Source organism: Protopterus annectens, chromosome 14.part0, assembly GCF_019279795.1.
Source record: "Protopterus annectens isolate FY-2018-M chromosome 14.part0, PAN1.0, whole genome shotgun sequence".
In the NCBI taxonomy this organism is placed as follows: domain Eukaryota; kingdom Metazoa; phylum Chordata; order Ceratodontiformes; family Protopteridae; genus Protopterus; species Protopterus annectens.
Window position 1 is genome coordinate 238,930,037 of NC_056748.1, and position 25,888 is coordinate 238,955,924.

Genomic DNA, 25,888 nt, shown 5'->3' on the forward strand with positions numbered 1-25,888 from the left:
TAACTACAGTCCATTGTATCTTTTCCATTGGACACAGCTCAAAATGTGCCCTTTCGTTTGACAACGTAAGTTAACTACATATAGTATATTCATTTCCTACTCTATCTGCTCCCCTCCCATTTTCCTTTTGGGTTCACTGTCTCCAACTCCCGGTATATTGTTCACTCTTGTAGTAGTCTGTTACCTCTTTCCATTGCATTTTCATTGTTCCCTCCCCTCCTTTCTCCCTCTTAGTCAGTTTCTGCCATTAATTCCCCATACCCAGGAACTTCATGTGTAATTCTTACTCCCGTATTTCTTTTGTCCACTTCCAGTTCTGAGGGATGATGTTTCAACTTTAATACTCAGTAGTCTGATGATGTTCATTTTTCTTTCCTTCCAGATGCTCTCTTGTTTCTTTATGCCATATATACAGAATTCCCAAGTATGTTCTGCTACCTTTTAAAGTATGTTTCCCCAAATTATTTGTGCCTTCTTCTAGACTTACTGTGCCCACCCACAGTCCCAGAATATGTGCATCCATCCTGCCTCTTCCTTCTGACACCTTTGGAATTTCTATCCTCCTTACTGACTTTTTTTTTTTTTTTTTTTACAAATTTCAGTATTAGAAACCATTAATGCAGTATTCTCAGGCTTTGATTTCCCACTTCATGAACTTTCTGCATGTGCCTCATAGCCTGACTTGACTTCTGGCAGTATCTGTAACTCTCTTCCATCCTTCCTCCCTTACCCAACTTTTTCTCATTCTCTCTCCTTAGACCCTGTCCTTACTTTCTCGTAATGATCTGTTTGGTCCTTTGCTTCCTTAACTGCTTCCATTTCCACCAGGGTGCAACCCTCTCTCCTTTTGCCCTCCTTTATTGCCTATTCCATTCTCATGTTGTCCTCTCTGTATTCTTCTTTCATGTTTCCCTGAGTACTGTTTAGCTTCACTACATAGTTTCTAGTATTCTGTATTTTTGTATTAACTCGTCCGTGTTTTAAATCTATCCATGCCATACTTTTCTCAGCAGAACAAAACTTCCTCTTAAGCTATTCCACTTCTCCAGATTTCTTCATTTTTCTTTCCTATCATTGCCACCCCCCCACCCTTATGTTCCCACTAGTTTTTTTGGGGTTCACTTCCCACCATTTCATGTACACCAATTGTTTTAGTGTTGCTTCATTCATATACTTTAGTACAATTCTCCAAATCTCCCTGTCCTGTACTCTATTTTGTTTAACCTCCTTGTCTTCTTTTTTCTATCCAGTGAATGATGTTACATGCCACTGCATATTTTTGGATATGTGGGAACCACAAACCACCCTTTTTCCAACTCATACTCATTTTTTCTTGCTCTTTATTTTCTCTTACCTTTATTGACAGTCCTCTTTGTCTTTTTGAATCTGCTGTAGCCTTTTGACCTGAGGGTCTGTTTCTATATTATAGAATAGGCAGAGGATTATTTGTGGTTTCATCATCCTTGCTTCATTAATTCTTCAAAGCAATATATAGGTAACATGCCCCCCCCAGCAATATCCCTTACATTTTTCCTAACTTCCTCTAGGTTTTTCACAATTGCCTTTCTCACTGTGCTCCCAGCATAGAGCCCTGGGTATTTGGGGGACTGTACCTCTTTTATTTCTATTTCTCTCTTTCCCCTTCATTTTTTCTAATCTTACTAACAAAGTTTTTTTTTGTTGTTGCAACTGAGTCCTGCCTGTTCCTTAAACTTCTTGAATGTCTCTTGTATAGTTCCCATTGCTGCAGCCACATCCTCTGAATTTAATATGCAGCCATCTGCATATAACACAAACTGAGATTTTTATTCCCTCTTTTTCTTCAGGCATTACTAAACTGTATCCAAGAAATAAACCCTTTCCAAACGTGGCTAGAAGAATGACTCTCAGTCATTGAGCCATGTAGCAGTGTTTGGAAGGGGTTTATTTCTTGCTTACGTTTGTTGCTTTTTATACTGCAGCCTTAGCTGAGTAGTCTACATCTTTTTCTGTGCTAATTGCTAAACTGTGTCTGACTTCCACTGCAAGCTCCTCGATCACAAGCATGAACAGGCCTAGTGGGCTCTGTAGTTTAGTCTCCTGTCTCAGTTAATTCCTCAGATACTACTCTATTTATGAGTTTCTGGGTCTTGGTATATGGCCTGTATCCTATGTGTGACTTTTCCCTCTACCTGTATTTCTTGCAGTGTCTTCCAAAGGAATTCTCACCTCACCATATCAATGACCTTCTGCAGGTTAAAGAGCACAATCTCACCTCATCTCCTACTTCTTTTTCTCACTGTGCATAAATTCCAGCAGGTCACAACAGATTTTTTTTCTGCCTTCCCTCCCTTCACAAAACCATTTGCTTTGTTGTTATGATTTTTTGTCAATACTTCATTCAGTCTTCCTGCGAATATCTTTGCATAAATATTAAAGTCACATTAATTAAACAGATAAGTCTATAATTTTCAACCCCCCCCCCACACTTAAGTATCATGGTTATCCTGGTCCTCCTCATACTTTTCCATTCTGTATTCTCTTCTATTTCCTTCTCTAGAACCTTACAAATTCCTTCCCCTTCTCCATTTGTAGAACTTTATGGGGAATCCATCTGGTCCTCCAGCCTTCCTTCATCTTGTATATCTCATCTCATCCCTTGTCACCTGTGCATTCAGTTTGTATTGTTGTTCTTCCCCTGGTTTATATCCCTCTGTTTTTTCCCCTGATTGATTCTGAGTCTTCTGTCCTTTCCCGCTGTTTGTAAATCTGCCTGTAATATTCCTTGAATCTTTTCTGATTAGTTTGTCCTCTTCTATATATTTTCCATCTCCTTCCCTTATCCTCTGTGCCTGTCTGTCTTCTTACATATCTTGGCTAGCTGTTTCTCTTGTGCCTCCCCCTCTCTCCACCAGCAGTCGCTCCAGTACCACTGCTGAATTTCTTGATCTGTAATAATTTTATTTCCTAATTCCATTCTACTGCTTTTTCTTTGATGTTGCAGTGCTTCCCTTCTTTCATTTTTTCCAGCTTCCTTCTGTAACATGGCCATTGCTCTCTCTCTCTATCTCCAACTCCTCAATTACCTTTCTTTCTTTTCTTCTGCGCTCATTAGTTTTCCACTGACTATGACCTTGATGCCATCCTACCACTTTTTCTTCAGTTTGTCTCTGTCTTTCATATTATCCTGTACTGACTCCTTTATTAGTCCTTCTAGTGTTTTTTGTCCTCTGTCTCCTTCCATTTATAGCTAAGGCCACCTCCACCCTGTTCTCATTGTTTTCTGTTCCCGCACACATACCTTAAGTCTCATTCTGCATGATCTGATATGTGTCATTGGATCTTTTTTATTTCCACTAGGTTTTTCTTCCTTAAGAACCTGTCTAACCTACTTACCTGTACCAAATGTTTCTTGTGAAGGTGTATTCCCTCTCACTTGGATACCTTTCCTTCCATATGTCCAGCCACCCTCCCTTTTTCATTTGTTGGGCAAGTTCTTGTTTCATCTTTTTGTTAAATTCCCACCTTCCATACAAACTATCTTTTTCCAGTTCCCTGGTGACATTTTAGAATCCCCCAACCCAGTTGTCTTTGTCCCATCTCTTCAGGACTATGCCCAGTTACCAAAAAGTTCTTGTGGAATCCTTCATTCCTGTTTGGTACTGTATGTCTTTTATTGCCCAGTGTGCATATTCCACTCTTTCCTGTCTAAAGCACTTACAAAAAATGCTAGTCCCCCTTTTCCTCCTCCTGCCTTACTATCCATTTCTCCCTTTGTGAAGTCATAAGACAATATTTCCACCTCTGATTTTCAATCTTGTATCTTGAAATAAAATAATGTCTCTCCCATTCTCTTTAATGTTTCCTGTATTCTCTTTCTTCCTCCAACTGGATATGACAAACTAACAAAGCTCCATGTAAATATATATATTTTCCTTATTGCTTTTGCTCACTCCGCTGTGCTTTCCCACTTGCTGCTTTCTAGCATACTCCTTTCTCTGGGGCTGAACAGTCTACTTTTTGTGTCTGCCTACACTCAGACTCCTCCTCCCCATTCTTAGCCTCTGGATCACGGCTGTTTGGCTATTGCTTGCGCATGGTTATGCCCTAAACATAGGCCTTTAAGACTTTCTTTTGTTCCCCTCCAGTGTCTGTCACACAAGTACATTGCATGTCAACACAGTATTGATGCCACAATCTTTTTATGTTAATGCATTCCCATTCATTGATCTCTCCTGCCCACTGTTGTTCACCAGTCTGGTGTGTGAGCTTAATTTGTGTTGTGGCCTACTGCTTGTACACCACTGTTCCTTTATTGCACATTTGTCTCTGGGTTGTTGTTTATTTTGTCATTGTTCTCACTCATAAATTCCTTTTCATGCCCCTCTAGTTATTACATCAGAAATTATCACTTATTTTTTCTAAGACTTTTTCATCATACTTATGCTTATTGCAGTTTATTTTGTATCAATAGATAGTTATGAAAAATATATCAATTATCTTGGAGGCTTGCCCCTACACCTTTGACTGCATCATCCATCAACGCCCCAGGAATCAATTCAGTTTATCCCATTGTTTGTAAAGTTTTGATGATGTGTTTCCTGGGGCATGTTTCACAAGATAAGGATCTGTTTCATTTAATACATCCTTCCTGCACTGTCCAAAGTGAACTGTCTTTCAGCATCAATTCCTTCCACTTATTTATTTATTCTTTTTCTTTCTTTCTTTCTTTCTTTCTTTCTTTCTTTCTTTCTTTCTTTCTTTCTTTTGTCACTTTCAGTCATCTTGAAGTCCTGCCTTCCACCTCTTTGAATCTGCCATCCATCATAAATGCTTCTATCCAGCTTGTTTAGCCCCTTGCTTTTCAGGAAGTTCACTTCTGAGTCACCCAAACCATGTGACACACCATTCTCCATTCTCCTTACAGCTCTCTTTTGTTTGTCTCTGCTTCTGCTCCTTTCTCTGTTTTGTGACAAACCCTGTCATAGGAGAGGCCTCTCATTCTTCTGTCCCTTTGTTACATCTTTCACACTTGTTTCCCCTTCTACCTTCTTGTCTGTTTTCTCATCTGCTTTTTGTTGTCCTTCAGATTTATTTACTGCTCATCTCTCAACTGCTTCACCAGTTGCATCTTAAAATATTTTCTGAATAAGTTCTTATCAACATTAAAGACCGAAAACACTCAACACCTGTTCTACCCAGCTTTTTCTTATTTGCATAGTTGAAGAAGTTTTTGTTTGCATTTAGTTAGTTGATATTCTTTTTGTGGCTTTTTTTGTTATACATACACGTGTGTGTGTGTGTGTGTGTGTGTGTGTGTGTGTGTGTGTGTGTGTGTGTGTGTGTGTGTGTGTGTGTGTGCATCTATGCATGGATCAGTCCACTTAATGGGTTAAAAATTAAAAAATACATAAAAATAATTGTGCAATTCATTAAGTTTTAATCATTCTAGTACCTTAATACTGTTTAGTATGACCATTCCTGGGATGTGAAGACATAAGATGCAAAACTGTTTCCACACCTGCAGGACTGAAATTATTATAAAGGAATGCACAACCCTGATATGAAGTAATGTCATTATATAATGTACTGTTTGTAGATGCACTGCTGCCTTTTCTGTGACCAAGTTATTATCACTGTGTTTGAAGCTCTCTAATCAATCAGGACTCATAAAATGAGTACATATCTAAGTTTATTTCTCAGTGTGTGGTATTGTTTGAAAAGGCAACAGTCATTTATTTTCATCGTGCTACTATTCCTTTATCAAAAATAAGAAATTATTGATTTCCAGTATGAAGATGACCCATTACGATGGAATTCCTAACCTTCTTTCTAGGACCAAAACAAAATAGAACACAATGTCAGTTATAAGTGCAAATTATACAAATTTTATGATCGGAAGGTATAAACTCTCAAATGTCATCTAAAGGAAGGAAAAAGAAGTAGAAAAATCTAATAAAAGAGTCACAGAAGGAGACCCGAAACTCCTTCCCAGCACAGCATGTGTTGAGCATCGTGAAGGGTATAGCTGCAACTAAAGAAATGGCCAGAGAAGGAGTAGTTGTCACATTTAGATGAAAACTGGATAGATTGTATAAAAACTTGCACATTTTCAGACTGCATCAATGCTAATAAGATATAGAAGTGGCCTTAAATGTGATGGAAGTATCTATAGAGGATCTGCAAAAAATAAATCAGCAAAATCAAGCAAACAGGATATTGGAAGTGAATACTTTTAAAGAGATCTGAGTGACAAGCTGACAGAGCCTGAGAAGAGAGATATACAAGATACATAATACACTAATATGGTGAAAGAGAGTGCACGAAAACATTGCCATGTTCTTAATGGTGTCAATTGATTAAGGCAAGTTATTTCTGATCAGCCTTTATTTGGATATAAGAGGACACAACATTTGAAACAAAAATTATGCCATAAAAATCAAACTGAGGTGGTTAAGATCATGTAAAAGAGAAGGTACCGTTCAGTGTACACAAAGTCAGTTTTGTTGATATATTTATAAAGAAAATACTTTTTTTTAGTCCAATTACTAGTAAAAAATTGGCTTTAAAACCTTTGCAGACTGTAACTCCAAAAATCTTATAATCTTATTGCAGTTTGCATGGTATGTCAATCATATTATGTTGTTAAACTAAAAGAAAACTTAAAGAACAAAAAGGTGACCATTTGGTAATTATCAAAAGACATACTCATAAAAATGCATTATGCAAACATTAATGAGAAAGAAAATTTACACTATTTTCATTTCGCTGTTCTGCGTGTTATTTATGAAAAGATAAGAGGATGTGATATAGTTCTGGAAACAGAAAATATTCATGCTGACAGATCCTGGGCTAAAGGGTTATACTGACACACACTACGAATCCAGACAGATGAATAAACAAACTAATAAGATCAACGCCTGTTGCCGTGCTTGTAGAGAACAACTTCAGCCAGCAGTCAGAGAAACAAAACTTTATTACAAAACTTAAGCACTTCTGTTCTTATTCCTTTCAGAACTTCATTAGAACTAATGAAACTTTGATAAAAATGAGTTAAAATACAAACCAATTAAAATCACATGAGCCATAACAGCCAATAAAAACAATCACATGATTAATTTTGCACACTGCCATAACATTTTAACTCAAAATAGGATTAATGGTACAAAAAACAACTTTATTAAATAAACACAAGCAACCTCCACCCCCCCCCCCAACACAACCCAAATGACACATAGCCCACAAACTCAGTTTGCCACCCAACCACAGCCCATAAGGCATAAAAATGTACCCAACAGTTTAGTCATAGGTGACTCTATAGTGAGGCACACTGATGTTCCACTCACCAGGCTAAATAAGGAGAAAGTTACTGTCAGCTGCCTGTCGGGTGCCAGAATCCGCCACATAAGGCACGCACTCAGGTCACTCCACAACAAGTACAAATATGACTCTGTCATTATCCATGTCGGTGTGAATGACCTGAGGCATACCTCCCTGGACTACATGAAAAAGACATGGAGGAGCTCTTCGATTTTGTAGCCCAGGCAGGTATGATCCTAGCCCTAAGTAGCATCCTGCCATCACTCAGAATACCACCACAGTATATGGACAAAATGATTGACTTCAACAATTGGCTAAGCTTCTGGTGTCATTCTAAGGGGATCCAGTATTTGTCTGCCTGGGATGACATGATCGACAGACCACAATACTTTGCCAGAGATGGCCTGCACCTGTTGCTCTTGGGATTCCAGACACTGGCTAAGGCTCTTGCCACCCCTATAGTGCCTTTTTAGGTAAGGCTCAAATGACAAATTTACCACCATGGCAGGTACAAGCAAGCAAAATCTGAGAGTAATACTACTCAATGCTAGAAGTCTAAACCCCAAAATGCTCTCACTTGAGGCACTCCTTAAAATGGAGAACATCGATATCTGTGCAGTGACAGAGACCTGGTTCAAGGCTCCTGAGAGTACTCCTGCATTACCAGGCTATAATTCATACCACATCTTTCGGCCACCTAACATGGACCGAAACACTAAAGATGGAGGCGTGTCCATATTCATTAAGGATATTCACACCTCCAGGCTAGTTGCTCAGCATAATGCATCCAAGATTATTCAAGTGCAACTAACTCTGGGCAAGACCACAATCCAAATTATAGCTTGCTACAGATCCCCCACCATGCCCCAAGGATTCCCACTCCTCATTTCTTGATACACTGGAAAATATTAGGGTACAACTTAACAACCTAATAATGGGAGATTTCAACTACCCCACCATTAACTGGGAAAACTAGTTATGTACCAACTCTTTTGCTCAACATTTTCTGGAATTTACAAATTCCAATGCCTTGGATCATCTTATCCACACCCCCACCAGGGTCAGCAATATCCTAGACCTAGTCATTACCAACATGGCTGACCAGTGCTCCACACCAGAGGTCAATTCCTTGTTGTTCAATTCTGACCACAAGCTAATCACCCTAGACATCCACATCCTGCCCCCATCCTCCATTAGGGAAACCACCGTAAAAAATTTCTCCAAAGCCAACTTCCACTTCCTAAGACAGAAGTGGAAAACTTCACGACATCCATGCAGGCGGACAATAGAGGTACGACTGCTGAATCCTACACAAATTAACTTTATAAGTACTTATACAAGTGCATGGATCGTGCTATCCCTAACAGAACTAAGATGCTATCCTCCAAAAAAAGGAAGACAATCTGGTGGTCCCTTACCATAAACAAACTCTACAACAGAAGAAAGAAACTGCTGCAAAAAAGAGTAAAATCCCAGCCTCAGTAAGAAGCTGAGATCCCTCATAAAATCCTCCAAAGCTAGTTATGAAAACAAAATCGCCACTGTTTCTAAAGACAACTACAAAGCATTCTATAGCTATGTCAAGAATTTCAATGGCAACACTCAGATCTGCTCTGTGTTACAGCACAATGGCACTAAATATACAGAACCAACTGATATTGCCAACATCCTGGCAGATAGGTTCAGTGCTAACTTTACCCCCCACCCCCTAAAGGGCCCATCTCTATACCAGAAGAATGCAAAGTTCCTGTAATTATGGCTGCACAGGTAAAAAAAACACTCTCCAAAGCCAAGAACACAGCATCCATGGGACCTGACAACATCCCAGGCTGTATTCTACATGAACTACAGAACAAATGGCACCCCACCTAAGTACCATGTTCAATCTTAGCCTCACCTCAAGCTTTGTGCCCACTGAATGGCACACAGTGATGGTTATCCCACTCCACAAAGGGGGATCCACCACAGACCTCGGGAACTACCACCCTATTGGCCTGACGAGCCTGGTCTGCAAGGCCATGAAACGTATCATCAACTTATAAACAAAGACATTGGTAATCTCCAAACTCTGGACCCCACCCAGTTTGGGTTTGTAAAAGGCAGATCATATCTCCTAAACCTGACAGACTTCTTTAAAGCAGTCACCAAAGCCATAGATAAGGGTAAGGTGGTTCACACAGCCTATCTAGATCTCACCAAGGCTTTCGACACCATCCCCCACTCTGGAATTATAGATAAACTCACTAAACTAGGTATAAATCCCTATGTCACAAGATGGGTTGCCAACTGACTCACTGACAGAACCCACACTGTGAAAGTAGTAGACTCCAAAGCCAACTTCAGACCAGTGACAAGTGGAATACCACAGGGTTCAGTCCTGGGTCCTTTCCTGTTTGGTATCTACTTCTCTGAAGTACAGGCTAACGCAGAAGGTTTTTGGCTAATGAACTTCACAAATGACTGCAAGCTATGAGCCATAATCGAATCTCCTAATGATGTGGACATCCTACAGAAGGGCCTCACTAAGACAGATGCCTAGTGTCAAAGCCATGGCCTCAAGCTCAATGCCAAAAAGTGCATTGTCATCCCTTTTGGTAAAAACTCTGTACCCATGAACTACCGCAAAGGTGGTAGTCTACTTAACACTGAAAGTGTGATAAGAGACCTTGTGACTTAGGTGGACAGTAGTCTCTCCTTTGATAATCACATCGCCACAGTAGTCAGGAAATCCTTCTACATGGCACACCTCATCACAAAAAGTTTCTCATCCAGGAAAAAAGAGGTAATTGTTCCCCTCTGCTCATCACTCATTAGACCCATTATAGAGTACAATGCCCCTTTTGGTATGTACCTCACAAGACATCTACAACAACTGAAATGGCTGCAGAAATACTTCACAAAGAGGATGACCAGCCTCAAACAGATGCCCTACGCAGACCGTCTAAAAAAACTCCAGCTTTACTCCATCGCATATTGCCTACCCAGAAGTGATCTCTGCCTAACATACAAAGCTATGTCAAACCCACAACTGTTGGACATGCTCCACTTAAAGAAATCCCAATCCATTAGAGCTACATGCTCTAGGGACCTAAACCTGGTCACCACAATAAACTTCTTGGGTGGCAAAAGCCAGGGTACCTTTTTGGCTAGGCTTATATAGGCCCTAGTGCCAATAGTCTAGTATCTACCTATGAACCTATGTCTGACAGACAATTTGACATTTATATAAATGAAAATAAATCATAGCAGCACAATCTCAGTTGCAAACATTATACCTTGCAAACCATGCCAACACAACTGTAGCTGAAAACATTATACATCACTTTTAATATATCCAGTCAATGTCAGTCAGCCATTGCATAGCTCATTCAGATCCTGCCTTCTTTTAAACATTGTTCCTCCTCTGCATGTAGTAGATCCATATTTCCCATTTTTCCCATGTAATTTACTCCTACCCTTTTCTAAAGATCCCAGTTTCAGTTGTTTTACCTCTTTTACTATCTTTGTTACTTCTAGTAAAGTTGGTTTAGACTTTGATTTCCATTTTCTAATTATTGCTTTTTTGGCAGCCATCATAATTAGACTCAGCAAGGCCTCACTGTGTCTAGGCAATTCCATCATAACTCAAAAAATCATTTCACTAGTCACTCCAATTTCCTCACCCAGAAACTCCATCAGAGCAGTCTGCAGGGAATCTTTAAAGTCAGCCATCTCATTGCACTCCCAGAAAATATGTTCCCAGTTATCTCTTTCTTCCCCATCATATCTCCAACATTTGCTGTCTACCTGAAGAAAGATTCTTTGGAGCCTATTTGGGGTATAAAAATATCTATGTAAACACTTTCAGGCAAAGATCCTTAATCTTCAAGATTTTGTTGCATATTTGAGAGACATACATATATAGCCCTCATTGTTTCTTTGTAAATTGCTTATCCAATCCATCTTTCCAGTTCTTCCTAACCTCTTCCAATTCTTATAGTTATCATGCAATATTTTATATGATTATTCCTTTCTTAATGGCAACTTCTGTTCTAGATTCTGCTTTGAACTGTACTACTACCAGAGCTGGTCTTTTGTTTTGGACACCTCCCCCTATGTCTTTCTCTCTGACTGTACTCTGATATCAGTCCTTGATATGGCAGTCTCTAACCTGCAGTCCAAATAAGGTCTAGGCATCTTCCCATTTTATTACCATTCTATTACCTTTCCTTCTCTAGTTATTTGCTCTCAATACCTTGGTTCCTTTGCCAATTTTCCCCAGTATACTCCCAGACCCTCTTGTCTATTGTCTGTATCCCTAATTGCAGTCACCCCTATTGGCTGAATCTCCTTTCCCCATTCACATATTGGCTTAGTTCTTAGAATACTTTCTCCTACTTTATGAATATAATACTCTGTATGATTACTGTTGTTTTCCTTAAAGGTTTGCATCCAAAATCCAAGTCTGTCTCTCTGTTACTTGAGCTTCCCTACTGTTTATTCACCTTTTCATTCCATTTTGAGTTACAGTTTTCTACTTGTGCTGTGTATGGGAGCCTTAACTGTGTTGCTCTGAAATACCCCCTCAAATCGAGTAATCCCAATCTGCCCTGTTCTATTGGAAGAATAAGCTTATCCCACTTGAATCTTACCATCTTCCCCTCCCAGATAAAATCCTTCAAATATTTAATAATTACTATTCACAACTTCTCCTCTGGTTGATAAAAATATGCCTGACCTGTATATAAGACCAAAGAGACTAAAACATTTTAACTGTGTATATCTTACTATCAATATCCATATAACAGAGCTTCCATTTTCTCAATTTTTGTATTATCTTTTGTTTTGGTCTCTTCCCACATATCCTTAGCTGTCACATCAGTATCAATTTTTAATCCATACTCCTAAAAACTTCATTTTATCATATCACCATATAAGTATGGCTATTGCTGAATCAATTTGTATGTGGGTACATAATTTACCTCTATTGCTTTTGTTTTGGCTGCATTAATTTTGTATCCCAAAAAGGTTTGAAACTCTCTCAATATGTTCTACAGCACTGTGATGTCTCTTTCTGGTTTTGTCAGGTATAAAATAATGTCATCTGCAAATACAGATAGCTTCTCTTGACTACAATACCAATTATATCCTTGAATTTCTGAGTCCCTTATTTTCTTTACCAACTGTTCTAAATATAATGCAAACAAAGGGGAGAGAGGACACCCCTGTCTGATTCTTCTGCTCAAGCAGAGATTATCAGAGAGGACCCAACCCACTTTAATTTTTGCCTCCATTCCCTCATATATCCTCCTAATCAACCTAATATTTTTTCAGGGAATACAAATGCTTCCATTGCTCTGCTCATAAAGTCCCAGCTCATTCTGTTACATGCTTTCCTCTGCATCAAGTCCTACCAACAACAGTGATATTTTCTTACAGTCTGCTTTCCTCTGGATCATCACAGTTCTGTTAATGTTGTCAAATGTTTGCCTCCCCTCCACAAAACTACATTGATCCATATCAATCAATTTTGGCATCACTTTGTCATTCTTTATGCCATTATAGAGATCTACCTGAAAACATCGACATAAGAAAACAGGAACACCGACACCAGAAAACCAACAGTTCAAAAACACGACAGTTTACATGCCCGACAAACCACAATCCCGACAGTCAACAAAACAAAACAAATCCCTTTTCCGAAAAACACACACACAACACAAGCACGCCAAAAACCTTACAAACCTACACTAAACCTTACATACACAACTATTTATGCACTAACCTTAACCCAAACCCTAACCCTATGGTCCTTCACTATCGCACACATACCTTACCCACACCCTAACCCTAAAGTCCGTCACTATCGCACACATACCTTACCCACACTCTAACCCTAAAGTCCATCACTGATGCACACTTACCTTACCCACACCCTAACCCTAATGTCCGTCACTATTACATACTTACACAGTCGCCCTCGCTTCACTTGTCAGTGTTTTTAGCATCAGGATTTTGAACTGTCGATCATTTCCATTGTTGGTCTTCCAGTGTCAGTGTTCTCGTCGTCGACGTTTCAAGCTTTCATTGTTTTCAGGTAGATCCCATTATAGACATAAACACTTTATAATCATGATTTAGTATTGGAATGAGCCTGTATGAAGCTGGATCTGATGAATCTTTACCCTTTTTAGGTACTACAGCTACTACCGCTTTCTTCCAGGATGTTGGTGCTTCTCCTTCTCTTAAAATACTGTTAAACAAAACCTTCCAGATCTTCATCAGTTTGTCCCTTCCTAGCTTTCAAACTTCAACAGGAATACCATCTCTTCCTGGGGACTTTCCTGTAGATTGGTTATATGTCACCATTTTTATCTCATCTCCTACTGTCCTAACTATTAGTAATTGAGCTTCCTCTACCTCTAGCCTGGGCATATTTAATTCTTCTGTAAACATTTCAGTTTGTACCTTTTCTTGATTTCCATATTTTTGTGTTTTATACAAACTTTCACAGAATTTTTGAAGTTAGAATTTTTGAAGTATTTCCAGTACTTCTACAGGATCCCTTGTTATCTTCCTTGTCACAGACTGCCTAAGCTTGGTGACAGCCCTTTCTATTTTCTGTTGCCTCAGTCATTGTACTAAAACGTTTTGTGCTCTAGGATTATTATGAAAAAACAGTTGCTTAACAGCAATCTTTTTAAACTCATGCATATTACTGAGGTAATCCCATATTTCCTGTTTAGCATTCTGCAGATGCTCCTCCTCTTGTTCTGTGAGACTCCCCCTATTTTGCAGTACTTTAATACTTGTCAGTCCCTCTAAGTAATTCTTGTTACTTCTTAACCATATCTTGCTTTCTTTTATTTCCATCCGATTTTTAAATTCTACTTTAATTTTACCCAGTCCCTAGCTATATTTTCAGAATAAATCTTTATCTTCTCTAATAGCTCATGAATAATTTCCACTGTCCATTCTTTAAATTCCTCTCTTTTCAACAGATAGGTGGGAAAGCACCAGTGTCTCATTTTTATTTCATTACCATATGTTTTTATTTTAGTTATTATTGGTGCATGATCTGAAATAGTAATTGAGTGTGTATCAATGCCTTCAATTTAATGCACATATTCCTGTGAAATATATAGTCTGTCTATCCTAGCCCAGTTTTTGTATCTTTGAGAATAATAAATAATTTCACTCTGAACTCCTAGTACTGAACACACATCTTCCATGCCACATGTTTTCATAAAGTTCTTTAAAAATCTACCTTACTTTGTTATATTTTCTCTTCTGTCCCCCCCAGACACATCTTCACTTTTGCAAATCAAATTCCTGTCCCCAACTATAAGTAATATTACTTGCTGAAAGCTGATTATTTCTCCCAGAATTTTCTTAAGCTTCATTATAGCAGTTTTTGGTGGAATATAAATACATGCCAGTATAATCCTTTTCCCTTGCCAGTAGCCCTTAAATATTATAAATCATCCATTATTATCTTTTATATTTTCTTCTATTACTACTGGAGCTCCTCTTGTAATTACTAAACGTATTCCTCTCTTCCTTTGCCCTAGATATTCTGCTAAATAACCATCTTGAAAACCTTTCTTTATCAAATTCACATGTTCAGTTCTTTCCAACTGTGTCTCCTGGAGCACAACTACTTGCACTCTACATTTTTAACATAATTCACTACTCTTTCTATTTTGTATTTATCTATGAGACCATTAATGTTTAAACACATTACAGAAAGAACCATGTTCTTGAGGGATTATTTTTTCCACCATTTATGTAAAACAGCATTTTTGTTAAATGTATAGTTCCAGCTTTTGTATTCAATGCATGTACCATTTGGCAGGTTAATCCTTTACACAATTGTTTTGTGTCATCTCCTTTTGAGCCTATAGCACATCTTACAGAATTTTTTGTTGTACTCAAAACCCTCAAACAAAAATGCATACCACCTAATACCCCTAAAACCTAATAACTTAATAATAACACAAAACTATGTACATAATAAGAACAAATGTTCTCAAATGATAGCCACACCCACAGGCTAGAGACACCCAAAAAGAAAGGTCATTCATGCTAAGACGCATGATACAGACTGTGCTTTTATTAAATGCTATCTGATTTTTGTCTTATCTTTATAGCTCTCCCAGCTAAGAAAACACTTAAATGCTTTAAGAAAACATTTTCTCCAAGCCATTTCTCTTTATCAGTTTGTCTTCTGGTGACATGTAAACCAGAAACAAACTGCTAAGGATACCTTGTTTACCAGAAAAAAAACCTTATAATATTCAATATTCTTTTCCATGTATATGTTTTGTAATAAACTTGTGGCTGGATAAGTCCCATGGTTAACCCAATCATTTCCCCATGGAACCATGAGAAAAAGCACACTATTGTTTCTTTACCATGCTCTCTTAACCATTCCCTTCCTTTCTCCTTTTTTCTTCTCACACTGCAGTGCCTACATATCTTAAAACTGAATAGGTAAAAAGATTGAATAAGGAAGAAAAATAAAAATAACCAATGAATGCGTTTATATTAATATTCCCATTACATTAAAAATAACTGATAAAACTTTACTTCATAGCTTGCTAAGAAAATCATGCAACATTTAAACATTACCATTGAGAGAGAGAGAGAGAGAGAAAAGAAATTTGTTTTACTTACAATTAACTTTTGCCCTCCTCCTTCCCTCTACAAGGTAGTTCTTTGAAGCTTAGTGACATAATATAGGGCATATGCTTTAGAGTCCCCTATAAATTTAGCAAATTCCACAAAAATCCAATTTTTCCAAATCCTCTTGTTCTGCTATGTTTCACAAATTCAAGTATTGCTTTGTAATCCCCCACTGTCTGCTTACAAGTTATTGATTTTATTCTCTGAACATTAATAACATGAAGTGCTTTAAAGTTCCCTACAAGTTTAACAAAGTCCAAGTAAATCCAATATTTTTAGATTTTCCTGTTCTGTCATGTTTTACAAATATAATTATTGCTTTCTCATCCCAGAGTTGTCAATGTCCAAGTTACTAGCTTTAATCCTGTTCATCTCCATCTACCAAAACCTGTCTCTATTTCATATCCAACATATTCGATTCTTCTAGTTGACTCTTATGTTTTCTACCTTCTCTCAGGCAATTGAAACAGTGGACAAAATTTCACGGGCTCAGTCTCTCTGTAGTCCTTAGCAACAGGAGAACATAAAACAGAACCTTCTTTTGACTCACAGTTCATCCTTTGTTGGGCAAACTTTTGTATGTCCTCCTTAGCATGTACTTCATCAAAAAATTATTTTGCCCCTCCAGAGAAAAACGCTTTGAAGATGGCTGGGTACAGCAGTTTGAATCTCATGCCTGCTTTTTGACATCCCCTAAATAATGGAATATATTTATTCCTCTTCTGCTTGGTATACACTGTGTAATCTCCTACTTTTGCACTTTATCTTTCTGCCACAGTTTTGTCAAAATCATCTCCTTCTGTCGATGAGACTGTGTTTTTACTATTAAAGGTCTAGATTGTTTTTTAGCAACCAGATTTGGAGCATAGACACAATGTGTCCTTTCAATTATCAGTTCCTGTTGTGGAATACCAGTCTAGTTGCTCATTTGTGCTTTCATAAAATTAATACAGTCTGTTCCCTTCCAGCTTCTCTGGTACCGCATAAAATCTCATGTTTTTCCTACATGCTCTGTTCTCTATTTCTACTACTTTTTGAAGCATCTCTTCTTGTGCAATCTCATATTCAGCCAGTCTTTTCTTCATTTCAGCCTCTGAGTTCTGCAGTTGTCACCTTATCTGAATATCTATTTAAAGCTTATTCCATTTTTTCCAGCTTTTTATTGTTTGTCTTCACATATTCCTTCAGTGTTTCATTTATTTTAACCAGGTTTGTGTGCAGCTGCTTTATACTCTCCTCTACATTACTAGAAGCCATGTCTGGAACTTTTACCGCTTCTTGCTGAACAGATGCATTACTCCTCTCAGTCTGTGCTCCTTTCTTACCTTTTATTGCTGATTTTCCTCCACAGCCTTTATATTTCTTTTTTCCTGGCATCCAGGTAGTGCACTTACTAGCCAGTTACCGAAATTTACCCAGAAATCTAGGTCCACTAGCCTTCTTTGATAAGTTTCTGTCTTCAGACTTGGAGAGCCAGAATTAAGCTGTTACGCAATGTGCAGCCATCTTGGAAGGATGCCACCAGATGTTCATTTATGATCCAACCCTGAGGGTCATTTCTTATTTGTTCAATAACCATGAAAACAAATGTGTGAATTAAACTCAGCTATATGTTTATGCAAACCATTGGTAATTTTACCTTTCCTAATATCCAAAATGTGTTCATATATATGTTCCTTAAACCTCCTAAAGGTCTTTCCTACATAATAAGCCAGACAGAACAGATATTGTGCTAAGTACACAACATTTTTTGAACCACACAAAAAGTGTCCTTTTGTCTCATAGATTATATTTCTGATAGAAAATCTGTCCCCACAGATAATGTTGGAACATTGTGAACAGCAACCACACTTATCTGTTTCATGCATCCATTTAGTTAAAATAGTTTGCACCATTCTACTGGACTCCAAGAAATTTTTAAAAGTTATGTCCCTCCTATATATAATGTGTGTTTTTTTCCCAATTTTATTTAATATGCTGGTATCTGATGAAAATAGCTTCCAATTCTTGTTGACACATCTTGCTATAGCACCACTGTCTAAACTGTAAGTGGAAATGAACAGTTTCCTACTGTTTGCAAGTGAAAAGGATTCACTATTATTTGATGTCATTGAAGTATTTTCTATAGCATTACTACAATGAATAGGTGCATATGTATCCATTTCCCTTTTCATTACCACGTCCTCTCTAATTTCATTTAGAAATTCAGTAGGGGCACCTCTGTTTGAAAACATGCTCATTAAAATATCACATTCACTATGAAATACATCAAGTTCAGAAATCATCCTGGCAAGCCATACTAATTGCCCTTTGACTACCAACTTTTTGGTGCCTAGGATGCCAGCTAGAGAAATGGAGCTAGGAATCTGAAAAAGTGAGCTTACAAAATATATTTTATGTACAGATTTTAGTTAGCTTCCTAACCCTATCCCCTGGTGGAAGAGGTGAGCATCCACATCACTGCAAGGGCATTTTATGCCTTATACTGTGTAAGCATGCCTGAAGTGGGCTAGAATTATTGGCCTTGGATATCAAGTCTATAACTACCCTGCAATCACTACTGTCAGGCTGCTTGTAGAGGAACAATTTGGTTGACCCTAATTACCATTTTTCTCCCCTTAAAATGACCGAGCCTGCATAAGACTCTCATTACCACCCCTCCACCCCCATTCCCAGTTTTTTCAGTGCCTGATCTTCTACTTGAAGTTGGATCATCTGTGTTATAATTAGGTCTTCACTGCTCGATGTTGAAATCCAGGGCAATAATGGGTCACTTCTCAGCCAGTGCAAATATTAACCCATTTATCTGGCCTAATGATCAGTCAAGAGATAGGAAAAGTGTAGTAGAAAGAGTGATCGGGGTTTGGGGTCATGCATGTGTGCCTTAGTAATACAGAAACCCAATTTTAATAAGGTGTGATTGTGAGAAAAATAGAAAGTGATAAATAGTAGGAATTTTCTCACTCACTGTCTATGTTTTTATTTGAAATGTTTTTAGGCTTTGGAATGTCTCAGGCTGTTGGTCATATTGACTTCTATGCAAATGGAGGATATCAAATGCCAGGCTGTGACAGAAATGCCATTTCACAGATAGTGGACATTGATGGAATCTGGGAAGGTAAGTGTGAAATCAAATATGATACCAATGACGGTGTAGAAAAAATGGAACAAACCAAGGCATGACAGGAGGATAAAATGTAGGATTTAATGTCAAGGCAATAATACAGAGGTAAGCGCTTTCACTATTAGCTTCTTCAGACCATATAATTCATGCCACCCAGTACTCAAATAAGTTTTAATTGGTCTGTGGTTAGTACTTATTTGAGAATTGTGTGGCATGATTTATATGTTCAAGGTCTTAAACTGGATTTTATAAGCCACAATAATGAATATTATTTTTGTTACATTGTATAAACAGCTCATGATATCTCAGTAAACATTCAAGCAATACACATACTGCCAACATGATTTTCTTTATACAGCTTTAAGTTTTCATATGAGACTACACAGTTCTGTCTGTGTCACTTGATTATTGAAATATTTAGAGAAATATGAAATTATTACAATACAAATGAATAGTATGCAAATATAATTCATTATCTTTTTAGCTGCATTAGACAGAGATCAGATATCAATATAACTGTGTTTGCCATCATGTAAGTTTTAAAATGAAATCTTCTGATACCTTGTATGTAGCATGGTTTTGGAATTATTAATGCAAATCTGAACAAGCAATATTTGATGCCTAGAGGCATCATAAGCATTAATTGCAGAAACTCCTGGAAGTGTCTCTTGGCAGTAATATTCAGTGATGTGACAGGAGGGGTAACAGGTACATCCTGCTTGATTAACTAAATGTGATTTTAGTAGAGAAGGGAAATTGGAATAAGAGGATGAGTCTTTAATTTCAGGTGGCAGGGGTTCTCACAGTTTGGGCCCAGGAATTGAGAATGTATGGTCAGAGATATGTATCTTGGAGTGCTGGATTTGTGTTTTAGTGCCTGAATGGTTAAGTCACATGCAATGTGTTTGGTAGTTGGCTGTTAGTGTACATTTAGTTTAATTGGGATGGTAAATTTCAATATTTAGATCATCTCCTGTATTTGTTTCACTCATGATAACTTTTTTGTGTTTGGGCTTTAATAAATATGGGAATTCTGTAACCTTACATTTTAATACAAGACTGATGAAAAATGGCCTACCATGAGGCATTTCAATTCTGTTGAAAACTAAATGTGATAAAAAGTTTACCCCTTTCATGAGTGACATATTAGCTAGGATTAATAGACAAGCACTGCACACCTGTCCAGTACTAGTCAGCACCATAGCTAAGTTAGATGTCCCCTATGCTAACAGTGCATATCTGTCTAATCATTTCTCTCTGACCTCTGCCTCATACTCTGAAAGCAGGTTAAAGTGGTGCTGCATAAGATCACCTTAGTGATGTCTGCACTTCTGACTAGAATAGCTGATGCCAGTGAGATCACACACCATCCTAGCAGGCTCATTCAAGACATCACACTTCCACAAGGGGGCATTGTGCTGTCTCTGAAGGCACTTCTCAAAGCCATTATGCAGTAAAATAAAAAAGAAAATCTTTCTGTGCTTGGCAAACTAGGCTGGAGCTCTCCATTCTACAGTCCTTGAAGCAGGCATGGTTACTAACTCAGGTTCACTTGAGGAGTAAAATATTAGCCCTGTCTGAACAGATGTCCATTTGTGGATAACATATTTCACAAAGTAGGGCTGCACCATGGCACTACTGTATGTCCCCAGTGATGCACGAAAGTGGTAGAAATGGATATAGCACTGAACTGTACTGTCATGCTATGGCTGTACATGTGTTGTTTACACGAGCATACTGGTCACATGCCTCACAGTCATTGTGAAATGCACGAATCTTGCCAGCATGGCTGGGTACGGCAATATACTATAACAGTGATTCAGAAACAATGATGCTAGGTAGCTTCATTAGCATAACTGCTGCACTAAATGACCCTTGTTAGCGTACCTCTCAACTGTACAGATTTTCACAGAATGTCCAGATTTTTGGCTTATATCTTTGGTCCAGTTTTCATAAAATTTTGGCTTTCTGGCAAATTAGTGGCAAATCATTAAAGAGTGAAGTTAGAAAATAATGACAGCCATTTGAGTTTTAGACTTCATGTTGTTGTTGTTTGTCTTTCGGCTTTTTCCTGGTAAGGGGTCGCTACGGCGGAACTCCGGTCCGCTAATGATTGGCAGTAGATTTTTTTTTTTTTTATGAAAGACTGAGGTGCCAGCTCGACGCCCAACCTTCAACGAAGGCACGCCCATTTACGTATGCATGTCTTTCGAACACAGTAACTGTGACTAATAAAAGGTGCATAAAGGACTGACATGTTTTACCCAGAGACGCAGATGTACTGACATGACTACCAAAGCTGGAAATGAATGGAAATGTTCACCACCCAGTAGAAAGACGTGCTACTACAGACCCTCCACATGCATGGCATTTGCTTCCTGGGCAAAGGTGCTGTTGACAGGCAGGACTGGGGCTAGATTTGGTAAGGAGTGGTGCAGGATGTGAAAGCTGGTGGTGACCATAATAGGCCTTTATGAAAGGTTCACTGAATGGTTACTGATATTGTATTCCATGCAAGGGAAAAGCCATGGGATATTGCAACAGACATGTCCACCATGGGAAGTGGACCACCGAAAGTGAATTGGCTCACTTTGGCTGAGGAGTTTTTTTGTCTTACTCATTAGATGTGGGGGTCAGCCCTTCATACCTTAGGATGGCTTGAATATGGGGAGCTTGGCTGGCACCAACCACCCATGTGCCATTCATTGTGTACCAGGTTAGTAATGTATATTACAGTATACTTTAGCACACTCTACTGCACTTGAAGAAAGGGTTAACCAAGGCCCACCTATATATCTGTCTTTCCAGGCACCTCTGCTCTGCAAGTGCAACAACCTGCATATGACAAGGTATATCTGTTAATATAAGCTATAAATGGACATAATGTGCATCACTATGCAGGCCAATGGGGTCATAGGGGCATGTGCATGTGTGAGCAGACAGTGCTCTCATGTGCTTTCCCACTTTCATAAATTCCACAGGTGAAGATCTCCAATCAATAATATAACATAAGGATGATGTTAGCAAGAGACCTGTAGCTGATAATTGTAGTGGTAACATGTAAGTGAATGGCCTGATGACACAGTGGCACAGTCTACAACACTACATGTAGAGAAGACACCATTACAGATTCCCATGTAAAGTTCAAAGCCTCACTAGGACATAATGGACATATTTTATTTATTTACCTTCTGCCTTGCCTTCTACCTAAGACTCCCTCACAGGATACATTTGCACCCTAAGAGCACAAAGCATCTGAAATACACACTTGCATTGAGGTATAGCTACCCACTATGGGTGACAAATACAGTAGGGAGTTAGGTACTACCATGCCTACAAGGCCATCCATAATATGGCCTTGACACTCAGCATTATCTAGTGTCTATCTGGGTCAATAATCTATTCATGATCAGCGTCGATTCACCACACTGTAGAGATGGATAGAGTATACTTTGGATTTCAGGATGACATGTAATGAGTGCACTTCCCAGTGACAAATTGCAGCTACCATCCAGTATACATAGAGAGGACATACCTTCAGTGGCATCAGAAAGACCCAGGTGGAAGGAGGTCAGCTACAGACTATCATGTCAGACTATACAGACCACTGGTGAGATGGTGTCAGTGTCACCTGTTATCACACAGCCTAATGACCACAGTCATAGGTGTTGTCCAGATAATGCACAATGACATTCTTCCTGGTCAACACATGGAGCACCTCATTATGCTACACAGACATGTTTATGTAGTTCTCTCCTTCTCTTTATGGGCAATGTCATGATCATGTCACCACATGGTATGCCTTACCAGGATGAATGAACATGGTCCAGTAGTTCTACCATTTCCCTTCCACAGACCACACAACTCTTTGACAGTGCAAGCCACCATATTGGTCAATGGTAGTGGTCATGCTGTGGGAACCTGACCCCACCACTGGATGAAGTGATACCTGACTCCTCACAATCTCCTAGAGTACATGGAATTTGTGTTCACATTGCATGACTTTACCCCGCCTTTTATTGTTGCAGTCACCTGTCACTATGTCCTTACAATTTCCGCAAGGATGACTACTCTGTCTTGCCATCTCTCTAATATCTGTAATTATTGTAATTTCTGATTTACAACATGAATGCATAGAGCCTGTGTCTATAGCCATGTATATCTAGTCTCTGTGTGCACCTATCATCTAATTAACCCCGTGGGAACTTCCTATCAGGAACCAATGGTATTGGTCAGATATATGCCAGGTAAGTGAATCATGGGAACTGCCAAGGTAGCACAGGGACATATTATAAATAATGCCCTAAGAGTTACAGATCACCTCTCAGTTAAGAGAGTAAATACTCCTGTTGAAGTATTGTACCCCTCTAGACCAGGTGGGGACATAATAACAGTGAGTGTGTTTAACCTATGGGTTCTAGGACCTCAGTCAAAAGGGCAAAGGCTTCTATTCCAGACTTTTTCTGGTACTAATGAGGCCTCTTGAAGACAAGGGCTGCATCTTTCATTTCTAAATATTTACATGAAAATTCTAATGTTCAAAACGTTACCCGTCATTCCTCACATGAAGTAATTGGTGAATCCAGACCTGAAAAATGCTTTGTATATATATTCCATAGCCATAGACTGCAGGAAATTTCTAAGGTTCTTGTTTCTGGGTCACATTATCAGTTCTCTGCATTCCCCTTTGGTTTATCTACAAATCCAAAGGTATTCACAAAATGTCTAGCCTCAATCATAGCTTATTGCAGAGTTAATGTTGTTCACATATTTCCTGATTTAGATGACTTGCTTATCCAGATGCCAAGAGTTATTAACATGGCTTCTGTCTCTTTTCACCAATCTTGGCTTCCAGATAAATACTGCAAAATCCTCCTTGATTTTTGACTCACGGGATTGCTTTTCTGGGATGCCTTATAGACTGTTCTCTTTAAAAGGTCTTTTTCTAACACAAGACAAGGTGGATCTTTATCTGGATTTTTTTCTGAATTTCTTCAGTCAGTCTTATACTTCTACAAGAGAATTTCTCAGGATCCTAGTGATAACAGCTTCTATGATTCTCATGATACCTCTTGCCAGAATACAAGTGAGCAAGATACAATGGTTTAAAAAACACACATGCTCTGGAGTATCAAGTTCCAGTTTTGGGGTTTTATAAAAACAGAACTGCATTAGTGAAGACAACAAATTCAAATGAACCCGGGTCTCCCCTTCTTTCCTCAGATGCCAAACCAATCAATCACTACAGATACATCAGATCTGGTGGGAGATCAGTTTCCAGAGGGCTAAAAGTGTAAGGCCTGTGGAATGCTTCAGAAAGATGACAGCGCATTAACTTAAAATAGATGTCTGTGATCCATGCCTTAAAGTCTATTACCTCTGATTCCCTGGGCCTCTTCAATATTATTACAGACAATATTACAGTCATGTGATATATGAACAAGCAGGGAGGTACAAGGTCATACTCCCCCATGTAGGCTGGCAGTGATAGCTTAGGACTTAGCTTTTCAGCATTCCTTAAACCTCTAAGCATCTTTCATTCCAACAGAGCAAACCGTGATGGCAATTAAGCTGAGCAGGACCAGGACAGACCCTCAGTAATGAAAACTGAGAGAGGGGGGTCTTCAAGGAATTTATACAGTTGTGTGGAAGACCTCAAATAATCTGTTCATCTCCTTTCAAAATGGACAACTAAAAACAGTTTTGTTCCAGGTCTCTTTGTAAGCAAGCAAGCAAGCCTGGAAGTGAGATGTATGTTCATTGCCTTGAAAGGGAATATTCCTGTAGGTGTTTTCACCCTTTCTGCTGATATCCGGGGTAATTCTGAAGATTCAAAAGGATACCCAAAAAAACGTGGTGACACGCATTGTCACAGGAAACACAGGTTCTTGTTTATAGAATTGGTCAAGGACAATTAGCACAAGCTTCCTCACAGACTGGGTCTACTCACAAAAGATAGGGGGAGTTTGATACATCCCACTATCAATCAACTTCAGCTGACTGCCAGGATGATTCAATTGGAATACCTTTTAGGCAGTTTTTCATAAGAATGTGCAGCAGGTACTAAAGGAGGTAAGGAAGCCATCTACTAGAAAATCCTATGTTGGTAACCAGAAGCAATTTTCTAGTTGGTGCCTAACCAATAACCAAGGGCCCATCAGGGATTTTATACTATTGGTAGTCAAATATTTGTGTGTTACTTTCCTCTGGCCTATCTTATTCCTCTGTTGAGGTTCATATTGTGGCCATTTCAACTTGTCTGCCCACAGATTTTCTTCTTTCTTCTCTGTTGTGAATGTTTCTGAAAGGAGTTTTACACCCGACACCTCCTTGTAAACAGGTTGCTCCTCTTTGGAATCTCAACTATGTTCTGTAGAAATTGATTTTGAACCTGGACATCAAGCTGATTTAAAGTTTTTGACTTGGGAAACTAAACTCATCATTGATCTGACATCTGCAAGAAGAGCATCTTACTTGCAAGTTCTGTTGGTGAGTGGAACTTTATATAATTTCTACAGAGATACAGGGATATAATCTCTTTTAGAACAAACCCCTCATAAATTCCAAAATTTGTTTCAGTTTACTTTGAATCAAGCTGTCAATCACCCAGTTTTCTACCCAGAATCTAAAGAACAGAGAGAACATATTCTGCATACTCTGGGAATGCACAGTCAGCTAACATACTGTCTTAGCAGAACTAATCCCTTTCAAAAAGCTGATCAACTATTTCTTTCTTATCAAGGGGCAAAAAAGGGACAGCCTGTATTTAATTAGACAATTTACAGGTGATTGCCCTCAGCT

At 38.6% G+C, this 25,888-nt stretch overlaps 1 protein-coding gene across 1 annotated transcript in view; it reads left to right on the forward strand.

Moving 5' to 3' along the window:
* LOC122788928 (inactive pancreatic lipase-related protein 1-like) overlaps window positions 1-25,888 on the forward strand; it is a 174,699-nt gene that overhangs the window by 110,412 nt on the left and 38,399 nt on the right. The window contains exon 7 of the mRNA XM_044055962.1: window positions 18,962-19,081. Coding sequence (XP_043911897.1) covers window positions 18,962-19,081 — 120 coding nt within the window. The remainder of the gene's footprint in view (window positions 1-18,961; window positions 19,082-25,888) is intronic.